Below are 17,485 nucleotides of genomic sequence, written 5' to 3'. Positions count from 1 at the left end.
AGTGGGACTGTCCACCAGATACTAGTATCTATCCATCTTAAACAAACGAGAAAGGAGGAACTTTAAACGCAGTGACTAGGGGGCGACTACTCGAAGGTCAAAAAGGGTGTCCGAGGAGAAGATTAAAGACAAATATATGAAGACTTACACGAACTGGATCGAAAAATGATATTTGAACTCGTGGAGATGCTTGTAGATTCTGGATTTGGTGATTGTGGAGTTTGGACGATTTGAATGCCTTTGTTCGCTGGAAAGTTTGAAAATATGTAAAGTAAAGGAGGAAAAACCTCCTTTAGGGCTTTATATAGAGACGAGCGAAGGGGAAAGAGTTATACTTCCCAAATTCCGAGGAAGAATCACGTCCGTTGGATCATTAGTCCACCATTAGATAGCAAAGACAAAACGCTGCCTGGAGTAATTAATAGTGCTTTGGAAACCTTGAAGCGATAGCAGCAATTATGAAGCGCGCAAATCCATGCTCCTACACGTGTGAACTAAGATATTTTTGTATTTTTTATTTTTATTTTGTAGCAAATCAAAATCTTATTTTTTTCTCTTCGGATGCGAGGAAAAAATTAAAATTTTGAGGGGCTATTGTAGGGGGAAAAGCCCAACCATACGGAGTGGGCGTAGAGCCCAATGTGAAGGTTATTGTATGTTTGAAGAGGCTAAAATTGTTGAGGGGTACTTTGCACGAAAGAAGGATATTTGGGAGCGAAGAAGATCCGTCCGAAGAGAACATCAGTGTTCCGAAGAGATCATTCTCCTCGGATGTAAAGATTCTTGGTCATATAAGTATCTGGGGGGTTCAAATGAGTTTACTAATGATTTCAGCAGTCTAGATAAGTTTTGGACTCGCCTGGAGATAAGAAGAATGGAGAAATATCTAAAAGGAAAAGTTGCCACCACCGTATTAAATGTACTACAGCAACTTTTCTGGCCGCATTTATGTGGAGAAGACCTCTGAACAGTATAATCTCAGCTACCGCCACTTACAAAAAGCTGAGGAAGATACATGACATGACATGCACTCAAGTAGGGACCTAGATGAGGAATAAGTGGACGATAGAGATGATGGGGGAGAATGTTATATAAAGAAGATGGGCTTCTAAAAATGGAAAAGAAAAAGAAGGAGGGGGGACGAGAAAAGAAAAAAGAAAGGTATTACTGTAGTCCTAAGAATTGTAACCAATATTCAATTTATTATAAGTCTCTTCGAACTTCAGCTTATTTGATCTTTACATGTATTTTTATGCTGGTTTATACTTGGATGTTGTAATCAACCGTTGTGAGCTCCACAGTCAACCTAGCTCTATCATCCACACTTTACAAATTTATTGTTTTGAGCTTAGGCCACAAATTCTAATCCTACACAACTCATTACGACAACCAACTCTTCTCTTCTTCTTCTTTTTTTCTTATTTAAAAAAAAAAAAAAAAAAATCTTTTGCAAGATCTCCTCTTTTCCCCCTCTCATTCACGTTAAGTTAGTTTTTTTTTTTTTTTTTAACCCTTACTTTTTTTACACAAAAAAAAACCCTTATTCTTATCCCTCTTTTTTTTTTTTTTTTTTTTTTTAATTATTATTCTTATCCCATCATTTAAAAAAAAAAAATTGTAAGATCTTTTTTTTCCCTCTCCTTCATGTTAAGTTGGTTTAAAAAAAAAAAAAAAAAAAAAAAAAAAAAAAAAAAAAACTCCATCAGGAAAACTCTCACTCCACATTCAAAACCAAAACCAAGGTTTTCAGACCCGGACCGTTCATTGAACCGTAAAAGGGAGAGGTTCAAGGTTTTTGAGGTTGAACCGAGGTCGAACCGGGGTCGAACCGTGATGACGTCATAATTAATTTAATAATTAATTAAAGCCTAAATATAGGTATTAAATTTATAAAACTAGCAAAATTGACAAATATATCTATATATGTGAGGAAAATTTAATGATTTTCAAGTATATATTTAATAATTAAATAAGAAAGTTAATAAAATAAAATAATAATCATGAAAACATTAAAATTTATGATTAATTTTTGAAGTAAAGTTGAATATTTTTTAAGGATTTTAATTGTAATTTTTTTTATTCCTTGTAAGAGATGGATAATTTAATTAAGTAGAATAAAATTGTGTTAAGTTGTTTTTATAAAAAAAAAAAAAAATTGTTAAAGGGTTGGACCGCATGGTTCTTGACCGGTTCGTACGGTCCAACTCCGGTTTTAGGGGTTCACGGAATTGCCACATATGCCCGGTTCTTTATGTTTAAAAAATCGGTTTTCATCACGGTTCACGGTTTTCACGGTCCGACCTCCCGGTCCGGTCCGGTTCTGAGAACTATGACCAAAACCACCCTCCCAACTTACACAATCAATTGCAATTTCCTTGCAATAACTTCCTACTAAATATTACTAACAGCCCAGTAACAGTGGTTACTAACCACTATATTTTGCTATCAAAATTTTAATGAAAAAAAAAAATTCAAGTATGGCATTTTTTTTCAAATGAATTTCAACTTCTCATTAGCTCTTACTTGAGAAATTGTAGAATCCTCTGGTGGATCACGTCATTTGTTCACCATTCCACTAAAAAACTTCCACTTGTTTAAAATTGCTGAGTCAGTAATTAATTTATGTTTAAAAATTTTTCTAACTAATAATTTTAAACAAGTGGCAGTTTTTTAATAGAATGGTAGACCACATCACTTGTCCACTATGTGGATTTTATAATTTCTCCTCTTACTCAAGTCTAAAACACGGTTCCAATTAAAATTCTTTTTATTAAAAAATAATAATAAATAAAAATATTAACAATTATCCTTATCCCTTTTTCTCTCACCTTTAAATTAGGACTCAAGTTTTTAACTTCAAAATCTTTGATTTTAGATAAACTTCACTCCCACTTCTACGATTCAAAGTGAACAGTTTTAGTTCAAATAGTTCCCACGTTCGCCACTTCCAAATCTTACTTTTTTTTTTTTTTAAGTAAAAAAAAAAAATCTCTTCTTCTTTATCTCACTCTCATTATAAAAGCACACACTATCTCTACTTATATATATTTAATGTCTCTTTTCAGGTTCTTTCCATAGATTTTAGGATTTCATCAATTTTTTGCTCACTTCATTATTATCTCCAATTTTAGAAAGGTTTGTTTCCTTTGACAATGTTGAAATTATTAATTTATTAGTTTGTGTATTTTTGTTTTCATAATTTTTATTATTATTAATCTTACCCCTTTTTGATCTCTTCTTCTTTATTTCTTTCTCAAGTCTTCTTTCCAGTTTATTTCCGCAATTCATTGTTTTGATACTCTCAGTCTCAACAACAGAAATCAACACTTATATCATTCCAAATTTGTACATATCCAATAGAGTAAATTTCTCATTAAAAAAAATTCACATATTATTATAATTTTTTTTTTTTGTGAGAGGGCGATAGAAAAAAAATTTCACCTACAAATGCTTTACATTCATCACATCCTTAGGTTTTTTTTTTTTTTTTTTTTTTTTTGGTGATTAAAAAATGTAGTAATCCTAAATTACAATGAATTCAAATTATTAACTTTTACTAAAAAATTAGAAGAGCCTCTAAACACGTGTGTAAGCGCATATTCAGAGACTAGTTTTATTAGGTAAGGTTATAATTTTATGCAATAATTAATTTTGTAACTAAATTTTACCTAAAACAATAATGATGCCAATTGGAAAATTTGCACGGAAAAGTTACTGCAGAGAGGATCATCTTAATAAATTCACTTTCTTGGCTCAGAAAAAAGAGAAATTAAAAAAGACAAAAAGAACTTTCAGTCTTGAATGGCTGGCATTAAAGAGTGTTTGGTTTGCGTTTTTCAATGGCCACGCGTCCCACATCGTAAAACGAAGGAAGAGGAGAGGTTAGCGCATAGTATTAAAGCGAAGCGTGTGACAAATAGCAACCCACTTACCTGGACGGGGTTAATGGGTGATCCATAAGGCCCATGGCCTAGGGTTGTGGCCTCCATTGCACATAAAGGAGGGGCGCTTGCTTAAGGTCTTCCCAAGTGGAAGAGCCTACGTCATTATTTGTTGCACTGGGGGCTGCGCAAGCGCGGCTCCTGCTGATTATATAATTATTATCTGAAACTTATCTAAATTAATTTGTTTAAAATTAAACATATTCGATCTAAATAGAAATCATGCGTAGCCTTGTAAAATTGTTATTATATAGAGAAATGATATGTTTATGATATGTTTATAACACTATTTAGCATTTTTTTATTTATATTTTCTTCAATTAAGTTAAATTAAAATATATATTATAAAACTTATTTTAGCTAAATTCTAAGGGATGGAAATACCTACAAATTAAATACGATCCGGAAGGTGGTTTTATTAATTTTTTTCATTTACAATTTAAATTAATTTAATTCAATAAAGAGTAATATATTTTGTAATTATATTTTTATTTATTATATGAAAAAAATATATAATTTTTCTCAAAAATTTATAAGGTAAGTTAATGAAAATATTCATTTTTTAATAAAATTTATTTATAACATTTTGTGAATCATTAAAAAGAATATAAAATTTGAAAATTATTCTTTTAGTTTTAAACAAACATTCTCAAACCTTATTTTTTCTACCTATAAAGAAAAATACCAAAAAACATAACTAAGAAAATTAATAAAATTAAACAATGATTAATTGGACCAATTAAGAAAACAATTTGTTGTTAATAATGTATTAAGATTATTTTCTTTGCAGAAATTGTAATTTCGTTTACCCAAAACATATTATCAAATAAGTAATTATTAGCAAAATCTAAGAATTAAATTTCTATATATGCATAGTGGTACACTAATGCAAGTCCCAGAGGCATATAAAGCATGAGTGGGGCGCTCTTCTAACCGATGTGGGATTACAAGTCCAAGTCCAAGCTAAGCCCTTGCTTGCTTGGTCCTCGGGGATGAGGGCAAAGACGCACCGCGTCGCATGTACAATCAGATGGGGTATTCTTACCTTACAGTTATAAAATAATCATAATAAAAAAAATTGAAAAAGCTAAAGTTTGTCATTCATCTGATTATTTTCATTTAAACCTTTGCTTTTTACTAAATAAATGGCATTATAGAGAACTTCTAATACAACTATTAAAAGTACTTTGTCCACCACAAAGAATTAAAAAATAAACAAAAATTAGTAAAGTCTCATAGTTTAACATATATATTGAGTACTATAAAAAATCATGCTATGTAATAGAATAATATTATATTTTTATATGCTATATTTATTTTCATTTGGCTAACCTTAGGGCTAAATTTTATCATTTTTCTATATACAAGTTGGATTTGGACAAAGTTAATTTTGTCTATAGACAGTTCACAATGAAGTTTTAGACTACTAAAATAGATTGAATTAAAATTTAAAATAATTACTCTAAATAAAAATAAATCTAGGAAAGCTAGGGTTCAAATCTCTTTCACACTTTGTAACAATTAAATTATGCATAAAATTTTAAAACACATTTATATTTTAAAACCATTACATGAATTGAGAATTTTAACTACTCAAATTTGAATTGGATACGGCGGAATCCCTAAAAAAAAAACAAAAAAAGGTGGTCAAGAAAAAATAGTTAGATTCCATTTAAGATATTCCATTCTAGCTCCTATAACTAGACCTAGCAAACAGGGGTGCACATGAATTGGTTGGACGCTTGGACTTTAGACTTTGTAAAGTACTTGGACACTTGGAGTCATGGAGTTTTTATGGGAACAAGTGGACACTTGGAGTCTTGTTATTAAGAAAACTATGGGAAAAAAAATGTGTTAAGAGTAAAAGTGTTTGAGCCAGAGTTTTCAACTTAAGATGTTTAAACAGTGTATTTTGAGAATACATTTGGATTAGTTTTTAATTTTTAAGTAACAATGCTAAGTGACGTTTTAAATATACTGAAAATCATGGACCCACATGATTTGATCAAACACTCCATCAATGTCAACTAATAGATCCTCTTTCTCACTTTTCACTTTCCCCTGTTACTTTTTCTTTGCCTCACTTTTTATAAACTCATGCCTATTAATAATTTTATTGTATATCATTACTTTAAAAAAAAAAAAATTCATACACAAACAAACCACACATTTATTTATTTATTTTTTTCACTTTTTGAAAACATTTTATTAGAGACATGATATCAAACACATTTTTTGCATTATGAATATTTTATTTAAGTATTTTCACAATACTTTTTAAACCACAACTATCATATCATTTCAAAATCTGTTGTTTGCAGTAACTTACTAAACCGCCCTTAAGTGCTTTCACGAAAATGACTTCTCCTGTTCACATGGAAACACACATATGGGAAAGGGTTCTTCACATCACATGCACCCTTGGGATTTTTTGCTTAGGAAATACACTAATTCACATGGGAAACAATTCTTCTTCAAATTTTGGAATTAGTATAGGACTATAGAAGAATATATATTTTTTTGAAAGGTATTCTCTCAAAGACCAAATTATGTATGGATATATCTCATATAGATTCCTGAGAATTTTGAAAGATTGGTTTTGGTTTTTCCTTTGTATGAAAATCATTTTCATCACTTAATCTTGACATGGTTTCCATTAACATCGGTTAATCTTTCTAATTTTTTTTATATATAATAAATTTGATAGTAATAATGGAGGAGGAGAGATTTAAATATTGAACCTCTCTGTTGAAAATACTAGGATATACTAGTTGAACTACAAGGTTTTTAACAAAATTTATTTATCATTAAGTTGAAGACTAAAATTCTAAGAACATTTTGACAGTCACAGAAAGCACCTCAACAATGAGGTAAGTAAACGAAGGACTTGTTCAGGCAGAGACTACTATTCAACCAGGTTTCTTAGTTAGCACCAAGGTGGAAAGTGATTGATATTTGATCATCCAAAATATTGTTTTGATAAAACTAAAATCCTCTCCAAAATCCTAAATTGGTTAACAACAATGTTGTGCCTCACTGCCTCAATGTGTTACATTACACCAATCAATCTTTCATCCCACATCACTATTGTATGTCAGGATAGGGGACAGCTTGGTGTATAAATAAGATGTGAGCATAACAGATCAACATACTTACCTGGACGGGGTCAATAGGCGATCAAAGAGGCCTATGGCCTAGGCTAGTGACCTCCATTGCACCTAGGAGGGGTGCTAGTTTAAGGTCTACCCAAGTGGTAGAGCCTACATCATAATTTGTGGTAGCGGGGGCCTGCGTTCGCGCGGCCCCTGTCAATGCTATAGTTCAAACTGATTTATTCCCTATTCAATCGTTATAATAAACATGCATTACTTACACCAGCCTAAATTTATATAAAAAGAATTTGGTGCTTAGGTGGTTTATATTTTTAAGAGTACATGAAATGGACTGTTTTTCATATTCTGTAAGTTCAAAAATTGGTAGGATGTATCTCTACTTAGGGCCTACTTAGGGCCTGTTTGGTAGAGAAGTTTGAATAATGTTATTTATAATTTTTTGAAATACGTATGAGTAAAGAAGTGTGTAAAAATATATGAAATGTTGTTTAAAAACTGAAAATGTGTATTTAAAATTGTTTGTCAAACGGGTAATATTTTTTTTTATTGGAAGTGAATTTTGACAAATTCACTATTGGATTGCATCCTCTAATGTCTTTCATACAGAATATCTAGAAATTTAAAGATTAATAGCTATGTCATTAATAAACTATTTAAATTATAAGTTTTTGCCATTTAAATTATACATAAAAGATAAGTTTATAGCTCATATAGTAAACAATATTTTATTGACACAAAATTTAACAGATGTATTAAGAGCATAATGAATATGCAATTTAACAGCTAGATTTTCAAAATATATAATAGTGTTTATTTTATGAAGGTTGTAGTCTAAGCTACAACCGATTTTGTAGCTAAACTTTGTTCTTATATAAATGCAACAAAAAATATGTTCTTCATTGAAAACGGAAGTTAAGACTATTTAAATTCAATGTAACCTGAAATATGAATTCAATGAGCTTAGAAAATTTGAAGATTGAAGCTATCAAGTCAATCTATCAAACTTTTACTAGTCAAGCTGTTGATCGTACAGCAAACAGACCATAGGGAAGTTCTCATTATTTCAAATGTGTAGATTGCAGAACATACATAAAGCAGTTTATGATATTCAGAAACATTCAGTCAAAAGTCATGTTTTCTGCCTCATGCCTTATGGAATCAAAGAGTGCAGAAGACAGATAACGCTCTCCAAAGCTGGGAAAGATGACCTGTATTCATAACAAAATCAAACAGAATAGTTAATGGACTTGAGTTTGGAATACACAGACTAGTACATCTCTAACTACATCTGTGCATTTGATACAACTACACATAATTGCAATGGAAAAATGAGTTAAGGGTGGAAAAAGTTCAAGTTTAGGTCTGACAACTGGATTGCATACATCATCTTTTGGAATGCCCAAACCCATATTGAACCTTTTTTTTTGTGCTTGGCAACCCATATTGAACCTTACTTCCATACAGACTCAACCTGGTTAAGCCAACTTAGGAATTTATACTTTGAAGTAGGTAGGTCATTTTATATGAATCAAATCTGATTCTAGGTTAGTTAACCAGGTATGCAATACTTATGCAATTCCTAGGAACACCAGTAAATTATTAAAAATTAGGCCAAATTATTCTGAAAGTTTTTTGAAATCAATTTTTTTTTATAAAAGTTATTGGACAAATATATATATATATATATTTCATTTTTAAAGATCTATTTATATAAAAAAATGAAGATATGGGACTCATCAGTATGACATTATAGCCCACAAGCAGCAGTACTGGAGAGCTTGAAGCCTTGAACATATATTTAATGCTAAGATCACAAGTATTCTGCAAAATCCTTCACCTCTTGGGTTAGGATGAGAAGATTGAAGAAATAAAAATTCTAAAAGGAGTTGTATGAGACATAATTAGAGGGATTCTGGAGCAAATTTTGAAATTAATTAAATCAAGCTAAGCACAATACCATAATACATATAATGAAGTGCAACAAAGATTCTATATCAATTTAAAGAAGGCACTTGGACTTACAGCAATAAGTTTTCCAGCATTTTCTGGCCTCTTTGCCAACTTTATTGCAGCAGCTGCTGCAGCACCAGATGAAATCCCAACCTGCAAAATACATGCTTCCACGTTCAGCATAGAAATGGATTGTAAAAAGTTCTTATAGAACCATTACACATCATATTAAATAAGTATCCTACCAGCAAACCTTCTTTCAAGGCAAGCATCTTAGCAGTTTCAATAGCTTCCTCACTTGATACCTGAAAAAGATACCAAAAACATCTTGATTCTGTGAAAGGAAATCTATGCCTGAATATGCAGCTGCCAGAGATCAGAGAGTTTCCATGTAAACAATAGCCGGTAATTGCCACTACGCTTCAACAAGATTCAAACAGATAATATTACATGTTATTGTGCTACCACTGTAACAGGTTCGTATAACTATCACAAGGATTTGCAACTTTTGTTTTAACTTTAAACGAGATTGTCCAAGCCAGCTTAGTTTTTTCCCCCCTTTTTCTTTTCAATGTACAATGTATTTAATCTGTCACTAAACGATTATTAAAGCCCTCACAAACTCCAAGAAAGTAGAACGACCAATTTCCATAAGAACTCATACAACAATATGCTCAAACTTATCCATGTATATGCATTCCTTATTGGTCTCCAGAATCATTTCTGTTTTTTATACTAAAATGCAGATATAGAGTGCGTAGTGTGACATATTCATTGAAGAGAATGATCCATTTCATGATTGTATAAATTTTCTTTTCCTGTTTCACTCACAGAAACAAAATAAAAAGATAAACAAGGTCTTCCAGAACCATTTTCATTTTCATACTGAAGCTAAAGCAAGTGTGACTGATAATTTATTCATTTCCAAAAATATACTTCAGAAAATAGAGCAAAAGAGTCGATTCTCTAGATGATATAAAGAAACAAGATCCATTGCAAGCCCCATAAAGCAGACTCACATCAAGATGAAATGCCCTTAAACCAAATATAACTGAAATGAACTTTACACTTATAAAGGACTGGAAAAAAAAAAATCCTAAAATAAACAACCCTCTAAGACTATGATAAAATTACATAAAAGAAATTTCTAGGCAAAACTTACACAAACCTACTCCTTAATGTCCTTTTGTGGAGCCTACTTATCTGCCTTTAACTTCCAAAATTCACTCATCCATAATGATAAAATAATGTTCCAAAGGAGATAAATGAGTTATACCTCCATTGCAAAGACAATTCTACTTGCATACCCATAATTACAATATATTCTGACTATGCTCGTGCTTTTCATCAGCATGCAACACTTCTAACAATAGCACAAGCACATAATTTTACATGTGAAATCAAGGTGAGGGAAAATAAAATGGTTTCCGGACTCACTTGAATAACTTCATCAAGCAGCTTCATATCCAGAACAGTAGGTATTATACCAGCACCAATTCCTTGGATAAGATGCTTGCCTATGAGATGTGTAAGCATGCATCATACACAGTCAGAGAACTGCCATTTGAAATCAATGCAGATGAAAGAAATCATATAGATTTAACTATATATCACATATGCTTGGTTAGTCAACTACAGATTTGGTAATTCAAACTTATGCAACTTCTATCTCAATTAAAGAAAAGGATTCTTTCCATTCTATCTCAAGCTAGTTTGATTAGCACCAGCTAGGACCCAAGACAATATTTTAGCTCAAGAAATTAAATTCCCTTAATTTTAGATTAGTGATTTCAGAATTACCATAAAAATAATCACCACAATACATATGATGCTTTCCCATTATCAGTTTCCAACAGATAGTTGGGTGCAGTAAATGATAGCTGAACTCACCAAAAGCAACCAAAAATAAAATACATCCCTAAATCACACATTATTCATCACTTCTTATTAAGTTTTTACATAAAGTTTAAACTTAATAAAATTTCCTTCGGAAATTTCTTAAGAGGGGTATAATGGAACCTGGTTAAACATCCACCTCCAGTCCTCAAAAAGCCTGATCAAACCAGCTTAGTGTCACTCAAACTCCACCTGTAGGGCAGTTTCCATTCACACTAAAGCCTGCTTACTTAGCAGGTGGACAAGCTTGTGCAAATTTACTAAATAGAACAGTTCCAGAAGATATATAGCTATTTCATTTATCAACCCTATTATCCAATAACAACAGAAAGTACACTTATCAAACAGAACTGTTACATTAATGTTTAATACTAATGCTAATGAGTCACTGATGCGCCTCTACAGTGAAACTTCAGCCATAATAAACCTAGCCTTACAAAAATAACAATTTTGTCCCACCCTCCTTGAAATTTAGTGATAGCGCTCCAAAATGATATCTGCAAAACGTGTTACCTACTGATACTCTTCAAACCAATTAATCAAAATGACACTCTTATAAAGTTACAATATGTCTGGTTTAGTTTTACTTAATATCACAAATTGTTATTTTCTAAGGGGGTGACTTTTTCATACTAATGAAACCTGGAAAGCTGGAGACTTTTTCCTTGTACAAATATAATTCAAAGTCTAACTATAGAATTTCACATATACACAAGGGAAATGGCATGAACGAAGATTAAAGAAGTCAGGGCAAAAACAAAAAGTTAACTGACCAGGCTGTCCTCCATTCAAGACTGCACTTTCAACTGGTTCTACCCCATACACCTAGACATTACCAAGAGAAAACACACCATTAGGAACATGTAGTAGCAACGTGAGTTCTCTCTCTCTCTCCCTCAAAACTGAAACAGAAGCACAATCACAAGTCAACCTTTATCTCAGGGTTTTTCTCCTTGAGGAAATTTCCTGCACCAGTGACTGTACCCCCAGTCCCTATGCCTGAAACCAGGGCATCAACTTTCCCTCCTGAATCTCTCCATATCTCTGGGCCAGTGGTTTCATAATGGACCTAAACAAAGATTGGCAGCATAATTAATTAAGGGTGTCAACTGTCAACCATATATTTGTTATCACAAAATATCTGACACAAAGAATACCTTTGGGTTGGCAGGATTTTCAAATTGCTGAAGAATATAGCTATTAGGTATTTTACTTCGTAGTTCATTGGCCTTATCAAAAACACCATAAACACCCTTGGCAGGATCTGTAAGGTACAACTCAGCTCCAAAAGCTTGAGGAACCATTCTTCTCTCAAGACTCATGGAAGATGGCATGGTAAGGATAAGTTTGTAACCCTTAACTGCAGCGATGAATGCCAATCCAATGCCAGTGTTACCACTAGTAGGCTCAATGAGAACAGTCTTTCCGCCATTCAAACATATCAAGAATCAAGGGAAAGATATTAGTTCAACACTTCAATAATATTTCTTTTCTGATCGGTAAGTTACACAAGCACTTAGAGTCTTTACCCCTTGACCTCACCCTCCACATAGCACTTGTTAGGGGAGGAGGAGATGTCTACTGTGATAGAGCTCATTGGCTCAAAAGTTTCGTTATATGGAAAAGACATGTGGCATAGTCCTTGTGTAATCAAACATTACTTGAAGAAAAATATAAATAGGGAAAAACTAACTCCAGTATGAGCACCACTGAACTAGGAAACAAATCCAAAGAAATACCCCGATTTAGCTGTTTTAAGTCATAATGAGGTTAACATCTGCATAGACTTTGGTGAAAACATATATAGGATGTGTAATGGAACTTGTATAAATACGTAGCTGCTTACACAGACAAAATTTAGGGAGAGGCTGGTAGGGTGGGTTGGGGTTCAATTCTTCTAAAACAGAAGAGGCAAAGTTGAATATGTATGACCAATCTACAAAGATATCCCAGATGAGGATTTTTTAATACCAACCTTCCCTGGAGTAATCAAACCCTTTTCTTCAGCATCTTTAATCATACTATATGCAATCCTGCATATCAAATCGTACATCCAAAATGCATGGCTCAACTAGAGATTCTTGAACAAATCCTATTGTTGCTAGAACACTAATATAAAAAGAAAAAATATAATCAATACAAAAAATAACAAATTATATGCCTGTCTTTGACACTAGAGCAGGGTTCCATCATCTCAAGCTTGGCAGCAATACGTGCTACACAGCCATCTACAATGTGGTTGAGATAAACCATTGGGGTATTGCCTATCAACTGCACAAGCCAAAAAACACCATTAGCAAAATTCAATTTGTGAAAAAAAGTAAAATGAAAAGAATTTAATTCTAAGTATAAAGGAATACTTCAGTAACATCTTTCTTGATTGCACACTTGTCCTCCATGTTATATTTTCACTAAAAAAAGAGAAAAAAAAAACTGCAAGGAAATTGTGAAAGAGTGAGAGAAAGCTTTGAAGATGTAAAGTTGCTGTCTTATATAATTACAAGAAATGGTTCATTGCACATGCCAACAAAAATAATATACTCACACCAAGATATCAACTCCAAACTTACAACTTAAATAAAGCTCCACATCCAGAGAGTACAAAATTAAAAAGCAACAAATGCTAAGAAAGCATGAAAAAGGTGTCTGGCAAAAAAAAAATGTCAGTGGTCCATATTATAAAACACCCCAATAAAGCATACTTTCCAAATGAACACCAAATACTAATACAGTAATACCTTCTCTTTAAATTTAAGAGCCTATTTAAATAAACATGGGCCCAAAACAGAGGAATCACTAAGAAATTTCAAGGACTCAGTATTTTTTCTTAGAACACTCAAGTACCAGTGCAGACTCTTGAAAAAGAATCACCAGAACCTCAAAATCAATGTGCCTTTGTATCACAAGCCAGTGAACTTAAATATCTACAGCCATTCAACATAAATAGAGCACATGCAGTAATGGCTTAGCAATTTTCTTTTTCCTTTTTATTTTTTCTGTCAGTAATAGCTGAGAATGTCCATGTACCAATTTTGGAATGTGTCTAATTATGCAGAATTTTGAAAAAGAGATTTCAAAAACCCAAAATTTAAAAAGCATCAATATAAAAACAAACCATTAAAAAAAAAAAAAACAGCAAGATTCCACATTACCCAATTGAGGAAACAGTCCAATAATTCATTACTTTTTTTTTTTTTTTTGGAGAAGACATTAATTCATTACTTGGAGGAAAAGACCAAAAATTAAAAAACAACAACCTCCACCGAATAAAACATACAAGTCATTATGAACTCCCCAAAATTAAACAGAGCAACAGCCAGGAAATTTCTTAGTACCCAAAGATGGAAACTCTCTATTAAGAAGGAATCTCCAACAACCCAAATAATTGACAATCAAACAAAAAGTCAAAAACCACAAGAGCTACAAGTAAAACAAGAAAAGAAGAGAGCAAATGATCTTGAACTTTTATCGTGGAGAAGAGAACCTTATCTCTAAATAGTTGTAGATACACACACACACACTGTTGGACTATATGTTTGGCCTATTGGGCATGCATGTTTTGCTAGCTTAGCTATTTCATATTTGTGTGATTCTCTTTATTTTGTTATTGATGTTGGCTGAGCCTGTCAGGGCAGTGAAGGTTTTATAGGGAAGTGCAATGGAACTCTCAGACTTATTCACACAACTCACCCACTACAGTATTGACTTAGACTTTTGGATCCTTGTCTTGTCTCCTTGTACTTTCAAAGAAGCTTTACCCTTTTCAAATCACTACAGTAGTGTATTCTTAAAACGTTTGTACATGGTACAAGAACAAGACCATGTCTTATCACAAAATTCATTTTGATTCGACTCTTGTCTTTATGTGCTTCTTATGATGCGCTATGTGGAGATACCAAAGATTTGACCATTCAGATCAGGATCAGGTCACCATAGTTCAACTAAAAAAATAATAAATAAAAAAAACGAAACAATCTGCAAAAAAATAGTCACCAAAAGTATTCTATAAAATTAAATATATATATATATATATATATATAGATATAAAATTGACCCATTTTTTCAACGATATGAAGTGCAGCTGTGCACATATTGTTTAAGTCTTTTTATTCTCCAATTTTTTTTTTTTTTCTATACTATAGTTATATTATAGTCTATAGTTTACTATAATTAGTTAGAATAAATTTATAAAAAATTTGAGCTTCAATTGGGAACACTATAAATAATACGGGATAAGGATTGGGTCCAATGTATTATACCTAAGCTGATTATTGTAATATAAGTTATAAATCATTTTCTTCGTGATAGTGAAATTTTAATTGTTTGTTAGGCCGGTAGGCCGGTTCAATATAATTGATACCTAATACGATAGTTATAAGTGTTTTTTTTTTAATAAACAAAAAAGTGGGGGTTTTAAGTATACCAATTAAATAATATTTTTTTTTTCTAAAAAATCAATAAATTATATATATATATATATATATAACATTTTAAAAAAAATCATTTTTATTATTTTTTGAAATACAAAGTTACATCTAACATTTTGTTATTAGGAATTTGCTAACATCTTATTTTCAATTTATAAAATTACCAATTCACTTAATCTTCTTGTACTATAATCAAATATCAAGTAGAATTATCAATTTCAATTTTGAAAAATCTTTTTCTGCAAAAATAGTTATTTCAAGTACTGTAAATAAAATTTTGTAAACGTGAAATTGGAAAAAAAAAATATAGTTTTTAAATATAATCAAGAATTGCAATATTACATGTTTGAACGACGTTATGGTTGTTTTCTTTATTATCTTTCTATTGTATTATGCCATTATTTTTTGTTTAACTCTTTTTAGTGAATATTTTAAAAAATCATTTGTAAGGTTTCATCTATATACTTATTATATTTTAAATTGCTAGTAACAAATTTATCATGATATCCTGCTTGAAATTCAACTTCTCTCTCTCTCTCTCTCTCTCTCTCTCTCTCTCTCTAGTTTTTCACATTTGAAGTGATATTTTTATATTAGAAAATTATAATTAAAAAATATTTAAAATAAGATATACACTATCTAAAATGTAAAATTATAATATGAATTATATATCAAAGGCATTATTGCAAGTTTGCAACTTTACTTAACAATAGAATCACGGGATAGCCTTAACACAACTTAATAAATTAATACTTACCAAACCAAGATTAATTTTATATAGAAAATCAAATATCATGGTTCAAGAGTAAAATTTAATAAAGGAGACGGAGATTTACTATTATTTTTTAGAATGAGTTTTAATTTATGGATAGCTGAAATCTAATTTTTAGATTTGATTTTGGCGTAGAGAGAGAGAGAGAGAGAGAGAGATTGGGTACCTAATATTGACAATATTTTGTGTGAAAAAATATATTACAAAAACTGAAATCTCAAGTTGTTATGAGAAAGATAATCAATAATAATTCAGCACATTGACAATTATTATTATTATTATTATTATTATTTTTTTGTAAAAATCTTTAAAATTTCAATCGGGTTGAATTTTATTGATTTAAAAATTTGGGAGTCTATTTGGAGGTAAGGGAAAGAGTGCACAATCTACATATGTTTTTTTTTTTCTTTTTTGTGAAAGTAATTATTGACCCACAATTTTAAGACATTTTTCTAATAGAAGTCCTAGCCAATGAACTAAGTGACCTAAGGCTAATGCCAGCCTTGGCCACTTGCTCCTGTGAATGGTATGCCACATAATCTTAATAACAACCCCAAGTTTTAATATACCCATCGCTGTTAATATGTCAATTGCCATGTTCATGAAGTTTAAATCATCCTTCAATAAATGGTTCATTCGTTATATTATCTTTTCCTAAGATTGCATGTATGAAGAGTCAAATTTATCTTTCATCAGAAGATTTCTTCCAAGATTGCATGAAATCTCCTTCTCGAAAAAAAAAAGAAAAAAAGAAAAAGAAAGAAAGAAAGATAAAAAAGAAGATTGCATGAAATCTTGGACTAAAGTGCATGATTTAAATTGTCTGTCAATATATGATCATATGTTACATTACAATGTCTTTTCCTAAGATTGCGACTTGTAAGTATGAAGAATCAAATTTATGTTTCGTCAGAAAATCTCTTCCACGATTGCAAGAAATCTTGGGTCAATCTTGTTGTAATTTTTTTTTTTTAATTCTGCAAAAAGAAAAGGAAAAAAAGTTTTATCATAAATGATTTATGCAATTAAAAAAAAGTCTTTAAAAAAAAAAAACGTTTGGTTTCATTTTGCTAGACCACCAATCAATCAATATCAATATATATATATATATATAAAATTTTGAATCATATTATATGTTATCTCCTAACTGTTTTACATACTGCATCTACATTCTGATAACTCTCCAGTTACTATTCATCATCTCTTCCAGTTCAGTTGTTACTGTTACCTTTTTGTTGGAAGGCTGAGCCTCCTATCTATCCGCTTTTATTCGTTGATTATTTGTTCATGTTGATCAATTGTTTCCCAGTTATCTGCTTCTTCTTGTTTCTGCTTCCTTCCAGCCAGTTTGTTGCAGATGTGTACTGTTGAGACTTGTAAGACCGT

At 31.3% G+C, this 17,485-nt stretch overlaps 1 protein-coding gene and 2 non-coding genes across 4 annotated transcripts; 2 read left to right on the top strand and 1 right to left on the bottom strand.

The window, feature by feature from the left end:
• The first annotated feature begins 3,924 nt into the window (after positions 1-3,924).
• LOC111999728 (U1 spliceosomal RNA) lies at positions 3,925-4,085 on the top strand. The gene has a single exon (XR_002881635.1). It is a non-coding gene; the product is annotated as a U1 spliceosomal RNA (small nuclear RNA).
• A 3,004-nt stretch (positions 4,086-7,089) lies between these two features.
• Positions 7,090-7,250, top strand: LOC111999735 (U1 spliceosomal RNA). Its single transcript, XR_002881640.1, has one exon. It is a non-coding gene; the product is annotated as a U1 spliceosomal RNA (small nuclear RNA).
• A 765-nt stretch (positions 7,251-8,015) lies between these two features.
• Positions 8,016-14,609, bottom strand: LOC111999712 (cysteine synthase). 2 transcript variants are annotated; one of them, XM_065764408.1, is made up of 11 exons: positions 14,385-14,609; positions 13,261-13,333; positions 13,062-13,171; positions 12,876-12,933; positions 12,058-12,321; positions 11,832-11,969; positions 11,674-11,725; positions 10,442-10,521; positions 9,250-9,309; positions 9,077-9,157; positions 8,016-8,262 (listed from the first exon to the last, which is right to left on the bottom strand). In XM_065764408.1, the coding sequence occupies exons 2-11, from the start codon at positions 13,297-13,299 to the stop codon at positions 8,173-8,175; spliced, it is 972 nt and encodes a 323-aa protein (XP_065620480.1). In that variant the 5' UTR covers positions 13,300-13,333; positions 14,385-14,609; the 3' UTR covers positions 8,016-8,172. The 2 variants fall into 2 exon arrangements, with proteins under 2 accessions (XP_065620480.1, XP_065620479.1); XM_065764407.1 differs by lacking the exon at positions 14,385-14,609 and having other exon boundaries at positions 13,261-14,378.
• Between the last annotated feature and the right edge of the window lie 2,876 nt (positions 14,610-17,485).

The sequence above is a fragment of the Quercus suber genome, unplaced genomic scaffold (assembly GCF_002906115.3).
Source record: "Quercus suber isolate HL8 unplaced genomic scaffold, Cork oak 2.0 scaffold_558, whole genome shotgun sequence".
Taxonomy (NCBI): domain Eukaryota; kingdom Viridiplantae; phylum Streptophyta; class Magnoliopsida; order Fagales; family Fagaceae; genus Quercus; species Quercus suber.
Note: the sequence above shows the minus strand (reverse complement) of the source record. Positions and strands in the feature narration are given on the sequence as shown.